Source organism: Ambystoma mexicanum, chromosome 6p (genome assembly GCF_040938575.1).
Source record: "Ambystoma mexicanum isolate Mex_15411 chromosome 6p, UKY_AmexF1_1, whole genome shotgun sequence".
NCBI classification, from domain to species: domain Eukaryota; kingdom Metazoa; phylum Chordata; class Amphibia; order Caudata; family Ambystomatidae; genus Ambystoma; species Ambystoma mexicanum.
Window position 1 is genome coordinate 437,736,616 of NC_090935.1, and position 23,105 is coordinate 437,759,720.

General features: G+C 39.4%; 1 protein-coding gene across 3 annotated transcripts in view; it reads left to right on the forward strand.

Annotated features, from left to right (window-relative positions):
* PARP8 (poly(ADP-ribose) polymerase family member 8) overlaps positions 1–23,105 on the forward strand; it is a 1,351,312-nt gene that overhangs the window by 631,749 nt on the left and 696,458 nt on the right. For all 3 annotated transcript variants that reach the window (XM_069627250.1, XM_069627248.1, XM_069627249.1), the window contains 3 exons: positions 6,447–6,539; positions 11,095–11,220; positions 12,315–12,380. In XM_069627250.1, the coding sequence (XP_069483351.1) occupies positions 6,447–6,539; positions 11,095–11,220; positions 12,315–12,380 (285 nt within the window). The remainder of the gene's footprint in view (positions 1–6,446; positions 6,540–11,094; positions 11,221–12,314; positions 12,381–23,105) is intronic.

A 23,105-nucleotide genomic window follows, 5' to 3' on the forward strand; every position in this document is an offset into this window, starting at 1 on the left:
CTCAGTTCCTAGGGCTCCCTATTTTTGGTAATTCAATTTTCAATATGTCTGCAGAGGCAATAATACTCAAATGGGCCAATACGTCAAATAAATCCAATAGGTGTGACCGATTCAAGAAAGGGCTAAACTCTGTTTTCCTCAATAATCATCCATCTGCCCAGCTCAGCAAAGTCTTGTGAGAGCAGCTGTTCATAAATAGCATTGGAATTAACATCGCTCCTAAATTTTGGGGCCTTGTCCTTGAGTGACTTATCATAATGCCCCTCACGAGCACTGTTAACCATCTGCTCAGGGTAGCTGACCTTCCACTTGGTGAGTTGTTCCACGTCAAAGGCCACTTGGGGTTGCTGTTCAATGAAACTAATCCCCCCTTCATCCTCTGCATACTCTTGCTCTTGATTGGTCAACTCACCCGATGTCGATGGTTGAAGCCAATGATCAATGGGTCCCTGTAGGTGGACCTGTCGCATGGAACCATCTGGTAGTATTTTGGTTACCTTAGTTTTTGTCTTGCTTGTAGGTGCCCTGGGGGAGGCCGGTTTAAAACTTGTTCCAGGTATTTTTCACACTTTGCCCTTCCCACCATTGCTCCGCGCTTTTTTCTTACAAGTGCATCCTAATATGTTCTTATTAGCACTTTTAATTGAGTTATCCGTCGTGATAGTTGTACATAGGGTATATATGAATTTCTTCAATTTTCGTACTAATATCAGCGTGGCCCCATAGTTGTACACCAAAGGTGGCAGGAGGGGAGTCATCTGCAGTGATGAAGCCATATTATCCCAAGAGTAGTGGTGTTAACCCTCCTAAGGTAGTGCAGAGATGTGGGTTCGGAATTAAGATTCTGGTTTGGAACATTGCAGGCCTATCCATCAAATTACATGATTAAGCCTGGTGGGAGTATGTAAATGGTCATTATGTTCCAAGCGACTTGGGAAACTGAACCCATCCACCAGCACTGGTTCTGTTTTTTATTTTTTTTCACCAACTGTAAAGACCAGCGTCAAAGGTCGAACTTCTGGGGGACTAGCCCCCTATATCTCATTTGCCCTATTCTGGGATGTTCAATAAGATGCTCAGTCGAAATAATATATTAATGCTGTGGTAGCCAAAATTCTGAGTGCTAATCCCCTGGGGCTGGTTAATTTCTATAACATGAAGTGCATTGAGGGGATGATAATATTATTAAAATCATTACAAAACTTTGTGATAAACTATCAGGATCACCAGGGTCATGGCTTCCCTGTGATTGTGTGTGGGATTTGAATGTTCGGTTAGGTTCTTGGGAAGAGTTCCTCTATGACATTGAGGAGGAAATGGCCCTGTCGATCACAAAGCCATGTCTAGTGGATCCCACCATGTCTAGTAATACCTTAGTGCTCTGGTAAATATTGATGGAGGCTTGGTAGAGTTCATTCCAGCAGCTCTAATTTTGACAACAGCAGATTTAGAAGCATGATAGATTTCATTTCTGACACCCATAAAGTTGTGTGGTATTGGTGGTTTTGAGATCCCTGTGAGTTTTGAAAGCGATCCTCTCACACTTTCACTTGATTGGACATCGCAAGGGAGGGAGTTGATTGCCATTGATGGTATATATATACCCAGCCACTGAGGAAGGGACTCCAAGGCAGGGCGCTTCATTGGTAAGTGGACAGAGAGCTGGAGCTATCCACTACTGTTGTAGCTCCAAATAAGGAAGTCCTTATGATTTGTTTAGATTCTGCGTCCTCATTGATGACTATTATCAAATATTTTGTCCTATTTGTGGAGAACTGCAGGTTTATTTTTGGTTGAATTAAGCCTGCAAAGATTAGTAGGTTTGCTAGAGTACATTCCTGGCTTTCAAACACTTGTATGGAGAATAAGAGGTCACTGTTTGCTGCTCTTAAAGCTCCCATCCAATGATGTGGACATTAGGATAAGAAGGCAAGACTATAAATCAGAACTCACACACAGAAGGGCAGAGATTGCAAGGGAACAGTGGGATGCTTTGTGTTTGCTTGCTGCTACTCACAATACAAAATAATTCTGGAGAATTATAGCAAAGAATATGGGCTTATTTTATCTGGACTGGACTGCAGTACCGGAAGTGCATGTCTTGGAACAGGACGGCATAAATCATTTTAATACTTTGTATAGCTGCAATAATGATTCAAATGGGCTATGGGAGGAGCCTATTGCTGAGCCTACAGAGTCTTTGCCACATCTCTTGTTTGGGTACTCTTAAATATTATGGGGAAACAAAAAGCATCTAAGGACCCACGCCTCGACGGATTGCTGATCTATTGATGATCTATGTTGCACCAACGCTAACCTGTGGACTCCTTTTTTAACCCACATTTTGAACGCGTTTATTGTCGCTAAACACATTCCAGACAGTTGGAAGATTGGTATCATTGCATCGGTCTACAAGAAGGGAAATAAGGACGATGCCTCTTCCCATCGTCCACTTAACTTGCTGGATGGTACGTCCAATCTCTTTGTAGGGACTATGCTTAATAGATTGGAGAAGTGGATTGTGGACCACAATCTCTTGACAGACACGCAGCTGGCCTTTAGGGAGGGTCTGCGAGCTGTGAATCAATTTCCTAATGTATATTTCATTTTGTCTAAATATGTGCTCTTTCTGGGTTTCTTGTCTACGTGGCCTTTACGGACCTGAGTAAGGCCTTTGACCAAAGTGGACAGGAGACTGCTTTTGGTATCTCAACAAACTGGACATACCTAAGCCATTGATTCAGATGATGAAGTTTCTCCATGCTGATTCACAGGTTCGGGTTCGCTGTGGGAAGGGAATCAAGTATGTCGATTGTGGTAAAAAAGGGAGTCAGACAGGGGTGCGTTCTCCAATGTGGAGGTAGAAGGTTGCCCATACTAAGCTACACTGAGAACATAGCCTTACTTGCCAGAACCCCCACATCACTGCTGGTACATGTGGACTCTTACGATAGCTACATGCAGGCTCGAGGTCTCACTGCAAATGAAGGGAAATTAGTGGTTATGCGCTTCTCCAAGAGTACACAATGTCCACAGGAGTTGAAAATATTGCTGACTGGCCAAAAGGCTCCATGTGTGTCGGGACTTTGCCTACCTAGGGATTAGTTTTAACCAACACCTCACTTGGAATACTAATATCGCTAAACTGAGACTAAGAATGAACCAAGTCATTGGAGGTTTGTGTAGATTTGCAAAGTCTATTAGGCAGTTTCTGCTTGGCCATATTTTGGACATTTTAAGGGGGAAGGCGATTGGTTCTGGGGTCTATGGGTGTGAACTATGGGGATATGGGAATCTGGAAATGCTGCAGGGGGGAGACCTCTTCTTTGCTTGTCTTCTTGGTGTGCCCCCAACTACAGCAATATATATAATGCATTTGGAAACCACCCTACTCTTTCTTACATTTAAACTGAGGTTAAGAGGATCCTGATGTGACGATTTATGTGGGTCAATAAAGAGGGAACTTTAACCAGACTGCTACTAAGGAACCTCCTGATAGACAAAAAATAGGGAGTCCCTTCTTGCTAATGTGGATTTGGGGACAATATACAGTAATTGAACAACAAAAAAGGGAAATCCACATGTATAAACCGATATGGTTATAAAAATAATTATCCTACAATTTGAATAGGCTTGTTCTTGTGCTCAAATGAGTCATCAAAAGGGAAAAAAAAGGGAATACCGATGTGTCTCCAAGTTGTAAATATTTATTGTAGAGACTAAGTGTTTTTAGATCATTAATATGAAAAACAAATAAATAATTGAAGGAAAATACTAACAAATGAACAAGTTGTTAGAAAGAAAACAATTTGATATTAACAAAAGAGAATAAATTGGTAAGTCAAAGAGTCAAAGGGTTGCACATTAACATCCAGAGGTTGTATTCACCAACAAATATACACATTGAATAATTAAATCATCATGTGTGTACCCAATAGTAGACCTAACTCTTACTAGGCTGGAGTGTCAGAAACCTAATTTTGGAAATCCTGAGTCGTTGGTTATACAAGTGTGATGGTCTTGTTTATATTCACGATCAAAGCCTGATCATGTCTGGTTTTGTTAGAATGCCAATCTGCCAACGTGTTTGCCAGTATGACTAAATACTGATATGTACAGTGCTTCATAAATTGGTGAACAACAATTCATTCATGGAAGAAGAAAAGGGTAATTGTGATGAGCACTATATCACGTTTCGGCTTGCCCGAATTGGCGGCATCATTGTTCAGCCTTCCTAAACTAAGGAACCTCATTTGTCTGTTCAATCTATCAAACCACATTTCTGGTCTGTTCATGATAGTCTGTGAGAGGAGGAAAACTGGGTCAAACCATCTCTCAGACTACCTCCCGCCGGGGAGTGTAGAGTTGCTATCCTTGAAAGCCTCAAATAAAAGGTGCCCTAGGAAATTCACATATGCTCATTGGAGAGCTCTTTGGCATCTGATCAATTTGGGAGATCCCTCATGCTGACTCAATTTGGAAAATTTTACTTTATCAAGGCTCTTTTTTGTAATCCTGAACACGGTCCTGTAGCCCTCTCCCAGAGATAGCTTCCTTCGGTCTGGTCAACCCTTGTGTTCATGACAACTCAAATACTGCCAACTGAAATCTTTATATTGTTTACTTCAAACAAAGCCTTCTCTTAAAGTGCTATTAGTTTATGGTCAAAATAATCCTTGTCCTTTTCTTGATTCTGAGGGACCCAAAAAATAATTTTAGCATTGGGGTATTTTCCCTCATCAGGACAAAATACCCCAATGGTATGTGCAGGTATAATAAAGTAACAGCAGCAGTAGCTGCACAATGATACAAATACATAGTAAAACTAATAAAAGAAAATATAGCAGTCAAATCAAGTCAACACTTATTTCTATTGAGCTACACAATGCATGATCTATCTCAAATAAAACAGACAATCCTAGATACCTTTCTTAGCCTCAAGCTACACTCTTTGCATCACTGAAAAATGGATCCCTCCTTATGGTATTGTCACCACCGATTATTTTACTAGCCCTTTATCTAATTCAGCTCACTCCTTCGAGGCATCAGGTGTGGCATCTATTTAATTCTTCTTATACTATTGCTCCCTTTCATTCTTCTCTTTCACATTTTTCTTCTGCAGAATATAAATACAACTCCTTCTCTAAATCCCACCCCTCACATTCCTCATTATTTATTGCCCCTCATCCCCTTTCCTCTTTCTCTGAACACTTTGATTCCCTTCTTTCCTATCTTCTAACTGCTAAAAGTTACATATCTATGATGAGTGACCTGTATTACCAGGTGTGATACCTATTGCCACAAGGTCACTTCTATCAGTAGATTAAGTCTCTTGCTTCCCCTAAATAGCAAATGATCTGACAAACAATTTGTGAACTGGTCTTCTCGTGAGGTAGAACAATGCCATACACAAAATGCAAATGTTTTTGCTGTTGTAAGGGGGCAGTTGAAATATTGTTCTGATACAATTAGTTTCATTCTCTACCTTATTAGATATGAGACTAAGTCCAAACATTCAATCACTGCTGATATTGCTTTTTGCATGTGCTTTGATTTTCTGGGGATACATTGCCCTGGGATCTTTGCAGCCTCTGCCACAGCAGCATATGATTGAATACATATTTCATCCGAATTTCCATGGATGTTTACAACAAACCTTAATCTTTCACGTATGATAGTAGGGTCAAACACCTTTAATTTCCAGTCTGTATACATGTTTCTATAGTTAGTGCACTTTTCACGTTTTGTCTTTCATTTACCCATCTAATACATGTAGTTTCTATGAAAACAGACAGGTCATGATGTGTTTTCAATGCCAAATGAAAGATGTGATTAGGCAAATGTTAGGAAAGAAGTATAATATAATAGTTCCTGAAAGTACAGCCTCATATTTCATAGACAGTTCTTGGACTTAAGTGCAGTTGGACTTTAAAGTTACAAAACTATTTTGTGTATCGGACCCAAACTATTTTTTTCACAATCAAGAATCTGACGTAGTTGTTCATCAGACATTACTTTCTATTTTTATGTCTTCCTAGATTTTTAACCAATAATGCATGTGTGTACTTACACACATGCCCCCCACCCCTGATTAAAGACCCTGTCACACTGACCCTCCAACCCACATATCAAGTACACAGTGATATAGGATATTATGATTACAATTCAGGGTTTTCGGATTTGAAAAGGCCAAATTCAACTTGGAAGTGTGAGAGGTATTTGGCCCATTTTGCACAGCTGTATATCCATTCTCTGCAGTTTTTCACACATAGTATAAACGCAAATGTTAAGCAGATATCAACAAATCTTCAATTTAAAAATAGAATTGAGATTTAAATGTGAACATAAAGGCAAGACATTTAAGTAGAGTTGCTCATTCACTACAGTCAAGTGTCTAGTTTATTGAAAGTTACACTAAATATTGATTAATGCCCCTTTTCTTTCAGCCAACAGTATGCGAACGAGAACTGTGTGTATTTGCATTCCAGACACTGGGTGTGATGAATGAAGCTGCAGATGAAATTGCTACTGGTGCCCAGGTCAGCACATATTTCATGATTATCTGTTGAACCTATACAAATGAACCATTGTTCGATTTCTGGAATTGCATGCATAACTTGCATATGCAAGCAGTGCAGTATTTGTCTTGTGGAATAGTCCTTTTCATTACAGGAGAGTGTATACACCTGAAGCATAACCTAATTATACTTAAGCAAACCAGTCTCATTTCTCACCCATTAAATTGCAGAGTGCATTTACTGAATGGAATAAAATCATGTCACTCTGCATAGTGAAGTTGTTTCCAAGCATTGGTGACATGGATCATTTGCAGGCATGTTGGAAGAGTTCAGATCCTTTACTCAATAAGACTGACTGTGTACTCTTGCGTCCCTTATGGGCTCCACCATATACATCCACTAATTTATTTTGTAATGCTTCATTAACTAAATAGTTTCTCCAAAGGCTTATGAAGTTCCATTTTACGCTAGTGTTACAATCTACAAGCCATGCTAGATGGGTGAAATCCAGAGTGTGCACCCGTCCAATTGATAGTAGTTTTACACATTGGGGCATATTTTTGTGCAACATATCACTTATCAGTTGTGAAGGGGTCATCTGGAGCTGTTTACCCCATGTTGCATCAAAAAAGGTCACCTTGGGAAAAACAAAAATGTTTTACAAAGTTGATTATAATTATAATTGTTCTTTTTTTAATGAATGTATTCTAAGGGATGCAACTGGGTTTTTAGCACACTTTTGTCTTATTTGTTTATTTTCATATCTGAAAAACATTATTTGCATATGTTCTCATAGTTAGATAATGATTTTTGAAAATATCATGCCAGTTCACATTACATGAAACACAAATATTTAAATTTGCTAAACAATTTGTTTAGTGCAATCGAATAAATACTTAAGTTAAGACAAAAAAGATGCTCTCATGATTGGTCAATCAGGAGGTGATACTGCTCAAACAACATGATCTAATGGGACTCAGTCATCATTTAGGACTATTTATTTGTCTCTTCTAATATTTTTGAGAAGACTTTGGAATTTAAAATAGACAAAAAAGATAAGTAATCACGCTCTTTTAAAATGTTCTTGGGGATATACAAACGACGACAGCTATGAAGTGGGAAGGCTCCACTTGGGAGAAACCAAGTTTGATTAAAACCGTGTGAGATTGCCTTCTGTTAACTCATTTTAACATGCAGTGGGATCAGTTAGGGGATATAAATTATGTACCTTTACTGGAGTAATATGTGAGACCAGAAAGGGCCAGAAAACAGCATCCTCTCCCCCATATTCATATTGAGGATGCTATAATCAAGTTGGAAAAGATACAAATTTGTAAAGATTTAAAGGCGATAGCAAGATTGGATGTAAAGTTATGAGAAAAAAGGAAACAAAGATTTAAACATTGGATGTTGGGTCACAAGGCCTTGCGTTTACAAAGAGATGCCACAACTTTGCTAGTTGCTTTGGCTAACAAGGACTCTAGGCAGATTTGGAAATGGTTAAATTATGAGATTCCATCTGATCACCCCTCTTTAAATAAGGTAGTGACAGAGGAGGGTTGTTGTAATTTGTATGCAGAGTTATTTGAGCCAAAAATGTCCCTCTATCCTGAATGTACTAGTAAGTCAAAAGGTCCTTGGTACTTCCCATGGACATTTTAAATTAGAGATGTTGATAAAAAAAAGGGTAATCCGTCTAATGCTCCTGGCCCAGATGGGCTTACTAATTCTATGATCAAGAAGGCCGTGGCTTCCCTTTATTTATAGACTAGCAAATGGACGGAAGAGTCTAATAGGTTTGACCCGCGCCAAGCTGGTTTTGTCCAGGGAGTTGGAACTGAACTGAATCTGTTCATGTTGAACATTCCAAAAGGAGAGGCTCTGAAACATCATAAAACAATCTACCTAGCATTTGTAGATCTGTGAAAAGCCTTCAATAGTGTAGATAGAAATCTGCTATGTGTAAAGATGGAGGTGTGGATCTGTTGGCAGCAATACATGCCTTTATATACTGGAATAAAGTTTCACATTGGGCTCAACGCTCAGGGTTTCCTAACTAAAGGGATATTTACTTATAGGGGCTCACAACAGGGTTGTCCATTGGCCCATACTTTGTTTAATTTCTTTCTATCAGGTCTGATGGATAACTGGGACCTCATATAAGCTTTCCCCTGGATATGAATGGCCAGAAGATATCCATAGTGGTCTATGCGGATGATCTGGTCCTATTGGACCAGTCCACGATCGGTCTCAAGAGGTCTCTGGTTGAGTTGGAGAAGTATATGATAAGAAATGGCCTGGAAATAAATGCGGAAAGAACTATGCTTCTGATTTTATCTTGCAGATGCGGTAGATAGAAACCATCATTTAAATGGCACTTAGGTGGTGATTTTATATCCCAGGTTCCATCAGTGATCTATCTAGAGGCTCTTATAAATTCCAGTACAGCAGACACACCAAGGTTGAAAGACCTGAAAATTAAAATTACTTTTCTCCTTGCTTAGCAAGGGTGATTCATAAAAGATACGACAAATTCTCCATACTGCCACTTTTGACCTTTTATAAATCCAAGGCGGTGGCGATCATGACCTGTGGGGCGGTAGCCTTTATAACAACCTCAGGGACAATGTGGTGTTTATTTGGAGGCTTTTTCTGGAGGAAGGCTTTGAGGCTACCAAAGCATCTTCTGGTGGAGGTGATTAGGTATGATCTGGGACTTATATCCATGCACGCCATTATGATATGGTAGTCACTTTCACTATTTAGAAAATGTACAATGCCATCTAAGGTCAGGCCTTATCAGATCTTGAATCAGAAGCAGGGTAAAAGACATGAGAAGAGCAATGGTTTCGATACTGTGAGGGACTACTTACACTCTTAGGATCTACTAGAGGAATACTGTTCCCTAAGCAGGGAACATTTTAAAAATACTCTGGGAACATGAATGGATTGAGACTCTGAAAGAGAGAGATGGTTATGCTTCTCAAATACAGCTTAGAAAGGAAACAAAGGCTTACGGTAAAGTTGCCAGATATCTGACTACATTTCCTAGTCTATGGTATAGAGATCAGTGTATGAGGGTACGACTTAATGTACTGCCCACTAGGCACATTTTGAAAAGATATGACTTGCCTATTGTAGATTCTGCTCCTCTAAAGGGAAGCAAGAATCACTAAAACACATCTTCTTGTCTTGCACTGGATTGACCACATTGGCGATATGAGAGTAGAGCGACCACACTAGGAGGTTGCGGATAATTTCAAGACTAGCAAGTGAACCCCCAATACAAAGGGAAAACCCTTTAAATAATAAACAAAGCAAGCTTGCGGTTTAAAGCTGTTTGTTGTAAGGGGGAAGACATTCTCAGAGTTCGTCACATTGTAGACAAAATTCACCAGAGCATAACTCCATGTGATAAAAAAATACATATTTTAATGATTATTTTTCAAATTACAATAAAAATCATATCAAAACAAAAATGTTACAAAATATACCGGCATCTCATTAAGCCAGTAAACACACTGGGTCCAAGGTGGACTTGTACAATACACATTAGACTTAAGAGCGATCTCCTCCGGTAACTTGCTCCTCAAAGTGACTCTTGCTGTTTAACATCACACTGGACATACCTCATTCTGCACTCTTCCAATTGCATCTCATTCATACCATTCTCATTCTCATCTTCTCATATTCATACTCAATACATAAAAAGTTTATACCAACAAAAAAAGGCCCAACATGTTTCTTTCCCAATAATTTCTAGGTGTCAATCAAGGGAAATTCATCAGGGGCTAAAAAGCAGTGTTGTACAAGAAATTGGTTATAATTGCATTGGCCATCTTGGCCACAAGTAGATTTTCAATTTGCTATCATAATCGTCCTTTCAAGTCTTCAATCCTTGAAAGAAGGTAGCTAGATCTACTACAGCTGTCTTCCCCTTATTGCTTTGGTTCCACGTGATCTAGATGTGTGGCCAACGGGTGTGGATCCTAGCAGGCGAAACAAATTCCATTACTTTTGGAGTGATCTAGTTGTTGAAGGCAGCATTTGTATGTAAACCTACTGGGAGTGGAAAAGATAGCAGGGATTTGGTGATCCTGGTTTAAGATGTTGAGAACAATGAGTGAGACTAATGTTGGCCATTTAAAAGGAAAAAGACATGTGTTGTGACTAGAGAAAGAGGAATATGTCGGGGGGATGTAGGATGGTTTTGACTTCTTTAGCTTTTGTAGGAATAAAATGTGATGTGAGTTACTGTTAAATCAGATAAAGGTTTACAATAAACCATAAATCTTAATAAAAATAAATAAATAAATGAGACAAAAAAAGAAGCTCTCATGACTGTATTATTATTAGTATTCATTTTGTTTTTAATGGACTTGTCAAGCAAAAGGAACATTTCTGATTAATCTGTAAAGATGTAAATGTATTTGTTTGTTTTTTTATTCAATCTGTCTTCTCCCTTTTGCCCCTTGAAATGTGTTCGATATAATTTATTTTTCTTGCACTGGATCTGCATGCTTCTAGAGAATACACGTAGATAAGAAGTGACCAACTACACTCTGTTTCTTTTTAGGTAGTAGATTTGCTTGTTTCTATGTGTCGATCTGCTTTGGACTCTCCAAGGAAAGTCGTTATTTTTGAGCCATACCCTTCTGTTGTAGATCCAAATGATTCACAGATGCTTGCCTTTAATCCAAGGGTATGTATTTGCAGAAGATGTTGATCTTAAAAATGTTTGTATATTGTAAGACTATGTGTGAGCCATTGAGTGGTGTCATGGAAAATATGTTTATAATTTATGAGGCAAATTGAATAAAGTACCCTTTTAATCTTCTCTAATTTACTAAAACAATCAGTTTATCTCAATTCCTTTGTACTGCTATTGTACTGCTATTGTGTGCACCTGCAATGTATGCCAAGGCTCCATTAAACAATGCTGAATGTTAAGGGAGTTGACTAGGTGAGTGCTGGCTGAGTGTTCTGGGAGAGTCAGTGGTGCCTGAGAGCTAAATGCAAAGGTGTGTCTTCCCCTCTATATATCCTGTATCCTGGCAGTAACTAAGAATAGGAGTAAATCTACACAAAACCTTCCACGTGGCACATGTGTCATCATTGAACCAGTTACTACAATTAGAATTGTGCCTTCTATATTATGTGCATAGACAATGGTCCTAATGTTGGTTCAACACTTGACTTATGTGGCAATTTGTTGGACTTCTTAAAGATCCATGTCTTTAGGGATATGTTTTTTAATGGAAATATTTGTACCATTGCTATAAGGGAAATGTTCCAGGGAGGCAAACTACTCTAGCAGGGAAAATACGAAGGGAGTATGAATAAGAATGAACTGCTTGTGATCCTTAAGAGAAAATCTGACATTTAAATTGTATGTTAAAGAAAAGAGGAACCTTTTCTCAGGAATGGAAGAGTGGAGCTTTGGAATGCAGAGAAAAACACATTGACCTATGTAGCTGACCTATTCATCATTTAAGTTAACAGCACATTTGTTTGGATATGCGTATTTGTCATGTTGGATTACCGCATGCTGACACTAGTTGTTTGAGGGAGTTCAGATTTAGTTAACATATTTAGACACATTTACTCAGGCTCTCCTGTTGATAGCAATTAGTGCTTCAATTTCTGCATCGCTATTGTGTCTGGTCAACGACCACTGCTGTATCTCATTATCTCTCTAGCAGCTTTGTGTATATTAAACATAACGGTAGTTTGTAATTCACTTGCAAGTTAATCACATGATATACTTTTAATTATGTTTTATTTATCTTTTCACAGAAAAAGAATTATGAAAGAGTTATGAAAGCACTAGACAGTATTACGTCTATTAGGGAAATGACACAGGTAAGTAAATACCAATACCATCATATTTCTCTGTTTATAATGCTGTAACAGCTCTAAGTGCAACCATCCTCAATGTCCCCTGCGAAGGAATATTGATCAGACGCAGTCATGAGAAGCCAGGAAATCTTAAGAATCAACTGGTTCCCAGTTGTTGTGTGTTGGAATTTTCTGGATCTAGTTCACTAAAAGATGCAGAAGAAGAATGACATGGGCAGCATGCCCCTGGCATTCCGTGCTTGCATCTCCCTTCACACAAGTACTAACATCTATTGTTAACCAATTTGTGTTCATGAGCTGGGAAAATTGCTGAAAAACTACCACACGCCAGAGTACAAACACAGATGCCGTCTGGCATACCAAAGTCACTCCTGCAATATTACTTGTGCTGGAAATTCCGTGGTTGGGAGGATTGTGACTGTTGAAAGTCAGGTAGATTCTCTTTTGAGAGTCCCTCCGAGTGTAGTATACAAGGATTATGTCTGCTTGCATGCAGATATTTCATGCGTAAGTGGACAAAGCTATGTGAATCTGACCTTCTTTCTTTGTCTTTTAAAATTGTGATCAGATTGTAAAATGGATACCATATTATATACAGGTAGTTTTTTCTGCATTCTGTGGATATTTTCACTATTTGCATCACATGTATATGTGACAACAATAGTAGTTCACAACTCACACTTTGGAACATTTTATTTAGGCCACTTTATTTTGCCTTGAAGCTCATTGACTGTTCTTTTAACATTAAACATTCTTCAACAATTTTCCACATTCATTTGTTATTACAACCAATTAAATTACTTTGTGGTAATTTACTTTGTTTCCATTACTTCAAATTCTTTTTTTATTTAATTTAAGGAGGTTGCCCCTCCTATGCCCCCATTCCCCCTTCACTACCACCCCTGGCCCAATCCCTGTTATATCCCCCAACCCTTAAATACGTGTACACAATTAATTCCCCACAAAGTAATGTGAAGTAATTGAAACAAAGTCAATTACCGCAGAGTAATTTACTTCTTTAAAACCCCTGGTACTTCTGCCCCCTTCCCCCGCACTTGCGATATCTGAATGACATAAGGCCTAGTAAGATTGGTGTTTTCTCCTCCTTCTGTCTTCCCTTCCTTGTCTTGTCACACCAAGAAACACTTGTGTACAGGCGCGTTATAAATTACTTATCATATCATATGATAACAGGAGACCCAACACCTATATCTGGAGAAGTGTGCACTATTTTAGTATTACCTTATCCCTCATGTTAACTCTTTTACATATAATATTATAATAGCTAGAACAAACTTTTTTTTCATAGATGTTTATCTCATCTTTTGTCACATTTTTATAAGAAGCCACATTTAACACTAGTATTTTCTTAAGTGGTTTAAGTTCTACCATTAGCTTTTTACCTATAAGTGTTATATAGCCATAGAAAATGTGTGTCAAAAATGTTACACATTATTATCTTGGGTAGTATGTTGAAATACATTTTGGTCAACGCATTGAAAACTATTTATGCCATCACTACATGTTCCACACATTAGTAACAAAGAAATATAAGTTGCAAGAAATTCAATGGGTGCTTAAAAAGTTTGAAACAATTTGAAAATGTTAAAATAAGGGTTTGGAATTTTTGCTTAAACTGTTCTAAAGGTTAGGTGGTACTTAAAATATTAAAACCAGTCAAAGATTTATGAAGTTGTAGTTCCAAATTTCTTTTATGGATTTAGTAAAACAGAAATATCTAAAGCAATTTTTTAATCATTTTTCTAAACATGTAGCGCCGGATTGCCATAGAGAATCGACTGTGTGTGTATACTACAAAATGGGTGAATTACTACTAAGTGTGGTCATCGGTTACTACTGGATCTAGTATTTACAAGAACAATTGTCCAAAACATGGCTAATTTATACCGTTATGAACTTGCACATGCAGCTGGTCATAATCACAACGAAAAGAAATGTGGCAGTAGGCATGAGTAATGTAAGTAATAAGGTGCCCAATTGTAAGGAAAAATACTCCTTGCTTAAGTGTACATTTAAAAAAAATGAAGTTCTGTATTTCTTTTCCTAAAGACAGCAAACAATTTTCCCATGAATGTAGTTGCTTACTACACATATGATGCCTATTTAAAACAGTGGAGTGTCCCTTCCCACACTATTTAGTCAATTGTGCTGCCTAGATCACTTCGACAAAAGTTAGATGTGCGGGTTGATGTGAGCAGTGTTTGTTAATAACCAAATGAACCAGAGAAGGAGGGCTAAACCAGATAGTTGAGGGTGCTATGGTTAGTTATAGAAACCTTTGATTCTATATATAAAAGGTAAGGAGCTGCAGGTTCCGGCACCTATTAGGCTAACCCCCTGCCTAAAGAATTCACGAAAGTAACTAAAGTGTGCCTTCATCTAATGCACTTCTTTAAACGTATATATAACTGGAATTCAGTGATGATCTTATCATAACACACAATAGACTTGTTAATTGTTTATTTTATCTATTTTAATAAACATAATGCACCAATATTTGACATGGAGTACATTTGCCAGTTGCTACACTTTGGCAACTTGTATTTCGACCAACATGGTCCTTTTTAAGGCAAAACCTAATTCAGCAACCTTAAACAGTGTGTCAATCAAATTACAAAACAGAAAATAAAAGTGACAATTGCATAAATAACATTACTAAATGCATAACATTAACATAACATGAGTTCTTTAATAGCCATTGGTATACCGTGTAGCCAAGAAGAGACAAAACAGGGGATGGGGTGGGGGATTTCACATTAAGAATCAATACATTTGATACAATTAAGTATACTCCTCAAAAGGGAGGAGCATCAGTCATCATTGCAATGCATGAACACAAATTAATTTCAAACTCCCTTTGACGGTATATCCATTGATAAATGCCCTTTAGTGTTTCCTTGTATCATTTTGCAAATGTTCTCCCAGTAGCCATGCATGTCCAAATCATGCTAATTAATTAATTGTTACTATGTCAGTGAATATGATATAAATTGTGTATATTCCTCAAAAGAGAAGGCCATCAGGCATCATTTAATGAAAAAAATGTTATTTCATAATTCCATTCAACAGTATACCCATTTGTAAATTCTCTCTAGTGTTTTCTTATACCATTTACTAAATATTCTTCCAATACCCATACATTTCCACATCATTCTGATTAATGCGTTTTTGCTATGGTAATGCAATCTGTATTGTTTGAAAGCAGGATGTAACAAGTGATCCTAGCGCTTAGCAATGTTCATCAATTAGAGTTTGTTCTATATACTATATCAATAGCCTTGTCCTACTCACCCTTACATTATCCTAAAATTCCTGCTTCAAATGTCGTGTGTACTAATCATTTTCTGATTCTGTTTATTCTAGAATTGGCAAATAAAGAAATCAGCAACCCACATCAAATCATTACCAATAATGGTAATCTAGCTCCAAGAGATAAAGTAACTTGCCCTCCTCCGTATGCTTGTCGCTTCTCGGTCAACGTCAATCTCAAATTGAAATTCACTACAGCAGTAAAGAACTAGATTCGCAAATCCCATGCTGCTCTCAATTTACCATGTAGTTAAACACGCTAAGTAGGTTTCATTATACAAAATCCCATGCTGGTAATCCCTTAACTGTGAACCTTACCTTTATATCATGAAAACTCCACAATTCTGTTGGGTTCCTTATGTTAAAGGACCCGACCTCCGTCTGGCGTCCGCATGCTTTCGCTTGCGGGTGCCATCTTGATTGTTGGTATTATATTAGTGATAATGTCATGTGCATGTAATGTTCCACATCACAACTAGAACAAATATGTAAAAAGACGCTCTTTGCCTGATCACTTAACTCTGTTTCATCATCGCTATGTTGTGCCGGCAAGACGCTTAGAATCTTGATTGGTCTAATAATAGATAAAGAAAGATAATTCTTTTGGCAAAGGCTAAGCCTGTGATATTTGATTCCATGATTTGGTATATTATTGGTGCACAAGTAGTGTCCTCCTATGTTACTATTTAAATTTACATTTGTTGTGTGTAAACACACCAGTGCCCCGCTTCCGTATATTTGATGCCAGCATTGCTATGGCAACAACCCGGGAGCACAGGGCTGTAGCAGAACACATGCGACAGCCATCTAGACTAGTATTTCCAATTGCTATGAACTGTACTAGTTCACAAACAAATGTATGAAGGGCTTTAATTGGCATTGAGAATGCCCTCCACACATAGGAGGACAGTCATGATTCATATTCAATGCTGTAACCCACCTTATACTCTTCAACAAGTTATATACAGTGACTCATACAAACGCCATTCAATATATGCAGCTGTCGGTAAACACGTGCAGAGGTGGTATTCGTCTATATTACTTTTCATATGTTACTCGGGCTAAATGGAGCGTCTTGACTATAGAAGTTCTGCATTCTAGTATGGTTTGTAGCTTCAGCGCCATATCAACAACACTGCTATCATCACAGGCAATGCTATGTTGTCAGTGAAGCTACTGTTCCTCGCAGTTAGAAGTCCAATCGACCGTGCTTCTAACTTTCTCCTCAAGAGCGATTTTGTGGTAAGAAGGTCTCCTATATAATTGTACCACTTTAATCATACTGCTCTAATCCACGAGACACAGGGGTGCCAATAACCTCACCTCCTGCATATCATAAGGCTATTCTTAATATCAGTGACGTGATACAGAGGCAGGTACACGCTGTCGGAGCTCTGTGCGTTGCGTGAGTTCGTGAGAGGTGCGGCTTGACAGCGGCGGCAGTTCAGGGTCCTTTCCTCTGATTCCTGGGAGCCGTGTGTGTGTGTGCACACGGACACGACGCGAGCTGGAGCGGGGTGTCCGGGGAGTGGGAGAATGCTGGAGTAGAAAGTTGTGGATCGAGCGAGCGAGACCGAGAAATTCCTCCAGAGCTTCGCCAGTAGTCATCCCGAGATGGTCTTGGCTCGAAAGCCTTGTCTGCAAACCAGAGGGCTACAGGTTGCTCCGTCACCCTTGCAACGCTGTGCGCGTGTGCAGAAGCAGTAATGAGTGAGTGACCAGTGACCATTAAATGATCCGTGACCAGTGAGTGTCCTGTAAGCTTTATTTTTCTCTTCCTCATAATCGCTGTGAGCCACGGGTATTGGCTGTGCAGTGTGCTTCTTGGGTGGCAGACTGAAGCCCTTAGGTGTCCTTTTGTGCCCTCTGGTGTCACGCTGGGGTGCACGTTTGTTTGTTCCACGAGAGTTGCCAGTGAGCTGCTTGACTTCGGGGACTGCAGACTTATAGTCTTTGACCCAAATGTTATTGGTGACTAGCGCATGATAAACGTGACCTTGTTTCCTTCTGCAAGTCGGTCACCTTCTGCACTGTTCTTGGTGACTAGCTGTATTTTTTAGGCTTTGGGGACTGCAGACTGATAGTCTTTGACCCAAATGCTATTGTGACGAGGGTTTGTCAAACAAGACCTTGATTCCCTCTTCAAGTCGGCTACCTTCTGCACTGTTCTTGGGGTCCAGCTTTAACGTTAAGTAGATTGTAACTTCGTGGAAGTGTTTGCTTTAGTGCCTGCCGTTCTTGCCAGGATTGAGCCGGATCTTCATCTCCCAGACTTTGAACAGACTCTTGTGGACTGAGAAGGCTGTTTTTTTCTGTGAGCCCCACATCTCTTGCAGAATAAATTCATAGCACCTAGTGGATGTGCCTGCCAGAAGCGTCTGTTCACAACGCTTGGACTGTGCAGGATCAGCACAGCCCTGACTTTGAATAGACTATTGTGGACTGAGAAGGTGTTCCTTCTCTGTGGTGGGTTGGGTGATTCAAGCTCCCCCTGAATCCTTGTTTTATGCAGTTGTGTGCTGAAAGTTTATGTGCACCTCGTTGACATCTTAGAGCTTCGCTCCGTTTGCAGACGCCTAGTGGGTGAAAACTGTACCCTTTTGGTTTTTGTGTACTTCTCCGGCAGAGACGAAGGTCGAGTTGTACTGTGCTGCCGGATAGAGTAAACGTAGTGAGTTAATCAAAGGCAGGTGCTAGCGGTGTAGTACGGTGGATGGGTACTGTTTTCTACATTGCACTATACACTACATTTTACTATGTCCAGAAGGCGTAACAGTTTTGAATATGTCTATAATCGTACAAATCCCTCCGCCCCAAATGCGAGGGGCTCTAAAGGACAGGGTCCCAGAATGTACGATGACATATTATCAGCTCCTCTGATCTTTCCTCTGGTCAAAAATACCCTACGCATGGCAATGAATATGCCACTGCCGCCCTCTACTCCTGAACCAAGTGATTCCTTGTTGTTGGAGGGGGTCGCTATGGCACATTTTTCTTTGCTTTCCATCGGGGGTTCTGTCACTTGTAAACAGGACGAAGCCTTCAGTTCTTGCTTGCTTGGCACTGCTCCAGAAAAGACTGCAAATATTATACCTATCTCTTCTTTTTTGGATACTCCGCCTGATTTTTTTTCAGTGGATACTGATCTGCAAAACCTTTCCCAACATCTTCAGGCAAATTCTACTATTCAGGAGCTGGCAAATGGCGGAGAGATCATGCCTCAGAATCAGGTGGTCTTTGACCTATTGAGACAAATACTAGAAGTACTAAAAATACACTCATTGGGCTTTACAGATTTGAGGATTGTTTCAGAGCGCCAATTAAACGAGTCAAAAAAAACATCGGAAATTATGGCCTCCCTCTCTTTAAAGCTTTCTTCACATGTGCAGGTACCTTTCAATGATAATCTTGATTACAATACCGATAGTATGGTTTTGCCCCCTATCTGCCCGTCTTTGATGTTGAAAGTGCCAGAGACGGCTTCGTCTCATCCAACAAAGATGTTTTCGGGTGGAAAAAGGGAATTAACAGTACAGCAAAAAAAAATTCTCCAAAAAATAAGAAAATTAAAAAAATGTCCTCGTTGCTCGCAAAAACACAGGGCAACAAATTTGCAAAGCATACTTGGAGAAACTTTATATGGGATGAAGTGGATCAGGCAAAACCAGCAATGCTGGAAGGAAACGACCCAGAAACCAGTAACACTGCCTACTCCACACCATCTAATCTTCTTTCGGAAGAAATGACTCATAAAAAAAGTTCCAATAAATGTCTGCCACAGAAAGAAACATAAGATCTCTTCTCTAAGCCAATAGTAAACTCACTCAATTCTAATATAACCACACCAGTAGAAATAATTGATCTTGAAATAGGGGAGTGGGTTAGAACCCATATTTCATGCAGATAAGGGTATAGAACTGCCAATGGTGGGAAGGACCAAAGTACCCGACTCTCTGCCAGTGCCCCGGAAGCCGGCAACAGAGGCAGAAAAAAGGGTGAATATTTCTTCACCTTCCACCCCTCCTCAGAAACCAGTGGTAGTGTCCCCTCAGAAAGAAATAAGGGGCATTGCAAATAAATCACATACTGATCTGACCCAAATGATTTGTAGTGCCGTGGAAGAAGCTCTTAGGATCCAATGGAGTAGTATAAAGCCTAATACATCTCTAAAACCAACTCATTTGGTAGATGTGGAAGTTGCGAAGGAGGGGCAGAGTTCAGTGGCGACAGAGAAATTATCGGAGAAGCCCTCCATTATCGTTCCAAAAATGAGTTTTCCGGGCGAATCAACTGATTTAGGGGAAGAGTCTCATGGACCTGGTACCATGGCTCCTCCTCCCAGAGAGACTCTGGAGACTTCTGATTTAAAATCCCCCCGAGTATTGGCGGCCCCTCCATTAAATCAGCCCCAAATGATGGGTGTTGCCGACTCTAGGCAACCGAAAAACTTTTTGGACACCGATTTGAGGGATTTAATTTGGAGAAAGCCATGTCATCTAGATTTCCCCAGCATTCTCCTCTATCCCCTTTTCGATTGTGGCAGGCAACCAGCATTGAATAGAGACAGAATTCTCACCCTCATAAATGATATACCATCTTTGGCAGGAATGGCCTGCTCAGATATCAAGAGCGTGGATTTTATTCATCCCTAATGTTATGACCATTTGAGGGTTGTTTTTCATTCTCACCTGGTGTTCCAGAAACTTTTAGCTGAATTAGATCAATTTAATAGAAGAGGCTTTGATGTATTAATTTTTGGTGATGGTTCACAACAACTGAACGACTGCACCATAAATGACGCTTCTAGGCCCCTCTATCCAGGGGGATCTTTTCATATAAAGACTACAGAAAATGTATCAGAGCAAGAAACAAGTTGGCGATGTCTGGCACAGAGTCTTCGAGACTCGATTTCAAAATTACAAACACTCAATCATCACTTTTAGGTTCAGAGAACACTCTTTTCTTAATTAGTTGGAACTCGAGGGGGCATTCTTATTTGTCCTCCTCTTCTGAGTTATGTTGCAAACTTAAGTCGAAACATTTAATTTGCATACAGGAATCCTGGATGTCCAGTCCAGCACATTTAGACGGATATGAGTGTGTTCACTTGCTAGCTACAAAGGGCCCGGTAGGGCGTCCATCTGGGGGGATTTTGACAGCTATTAAGATCAATTGTGGTCTTCAGGTAATAGAAATCTATAGGGAACCACCTTTTGCGCTGGGCATTTTATTGGGGATGAATGATTTTTTGAATCTGTCATATATCTTACTGTGGAATTATATTGGACCACTGGGCATGATTTGCACACTCTTTTGGTAAAAATGGAATCAATTATGGAAAATTGTGTTTTACTCTATCCCGGGGTGCAATTTATGGTGCTTAGTGATCTTAACACTAATATGAAATCCCTAATAGATGACACAGAAGATCCCCATATAGTGCCTGCAAACATAATCTTGGATAGGCCCTGTAGAAATGAATTTTACTTCCATTTACCCGACAAGAAATTTGATGCAAAATTGTGGAATTTATTCTTCAAATCTTGGGGTTTAAGATCTGTGCAACTGCAGTCAAGAGTCGAGTTGGACTATATAACCTGGTATTCTGGGGAGAGGGCATCTGCTATTGATTGCATTTTTGTTTCTGAAGTGGTATTTCATCTAGTCAAAAAATTTGAAATTTTTAGAACTTGGATGAGTGATCATGGAATGTTGGAGCTTGAACCTCAGATAGTGAGAGATTTTAAGATTCCAGACTATCTGCCGACAGATCTGGCTATAAATCAGGACAGGAACAGGATCATTTGGCATGAGGACAATGTGGCTGCATGTAATTTACTTTTTCAAAATGATTATTTTTTAACTACACAGGAGGAAAAACAGGAGACATTCTCCCAAGTGAACATAGGTCGCTATTTTAAAAAACTTCTTGACAAATCTGTGATTATGCCTCGCAAGCCAAAAGTTCCTAAAGTACATATACATAACTATGATTCCCTTGTGAGGCAAGTTAAGAACACTCTTAACACACTATTAAGAGTTTTAAAAACGCTCCAAATTTCTGAGACAGCTAAGAGCGATGGGGCGAGACATCTGAAACAACTGTATAGAAACTGGTTGAGGGGCCATAGAGGTAAGATGTATCAGGCAGGTAATGAGGAAATGCTGCAATCACTGACTCACAATTCAGCACGTCAATTTTGGCGATTGGTCAATAGAACGCCTGCCACTAACATCGATTTTGGTCTCAATCCAATTAGTGAACAGATGTGGGCAGAACATATTTCTAATCTTTATTCTAAAAGTGCTTTAGGTCCATTCCCATTAGAATCTTTTGGCAGCGTTAAATGGAATTGTGACTTTTCCTTCGCAGAAATAAGGGAGAGAATTGTTCTCGCTAGTTCTTCAAGGGCAGCGGGTCCCAATGGCCTATCGAACATCTTAATGAAACGGGATCCGGATACTTGGGCCAAAGCGCTTGAATTCTTATTTAAAGATATCGATCGTACAAAATCGATCCCTCAGACCTGGAATTTGTGCTTTAATGTACCCATATATAAGAAGGGCGATCGAACTCTTCCATCCAATTATAGGCCGATCGCGCTTTTAGACTCTGATTCTAAAATATTTGCGAGTCTTGTTCTCCTCCAAATTGAAAAATGGTCCTCTAAAAATTCCATCTTGTCTTCGGCACAGTTTGGTTTCAGGAAAATGGTTGGCACAATGGCGGGTGGTCTGCTGATAACTCTTTTACAAGAGATCGGCTGGAAAAAGGGTGCGGTACCGGTTTACCTTGCAAGCATGGATCTCTCTCTGGCGTTCGATCTTGTTATTCGTGAGAATCTTTGGGCTAAATTGGCCAGATTGGGTATGCCATTAGAGTTGTTGGCGGTTCTTGTACATCTCCATAAAGGATCTAGTTTCCAGATTCGCCTAAATAAAGACGGTTTACTCTCTTCACCAAATAAAACCTACAATGGTCTAAGACAGGGTTGTATTTTTGCCCCAACCCTTTACAATGTGTATACGGCAGATATTGGTCCATGCTTGCAAAAAGCTGCTTTTGTTCAGCCTTCTTTAGAAGGAAAAAAAATGAGTTGGTGCTCGTATGCCGACGATTATCTTCTTTTTGATCGAACACCATTGGGGCTACAACACTTGTTAAATGCTTTTCTTGAGTACATGACAGAAAATGGTCTAGCTGTTAATGCCCTTAAGTCAAATGTTCTCTGCTTTACACAGAAGAAAAAGCATTGTAAGAAAAATTGGTTCATGGATAAGTCGAAGCTGGACATTAGACATAGTATGATCTATCTTGTTTTGCTTGTTAGCGCTACTCTAAACTGTAGCTTGACCATCAATCATTATAGGATGAAAATCAAAACTTGCATTACCCAA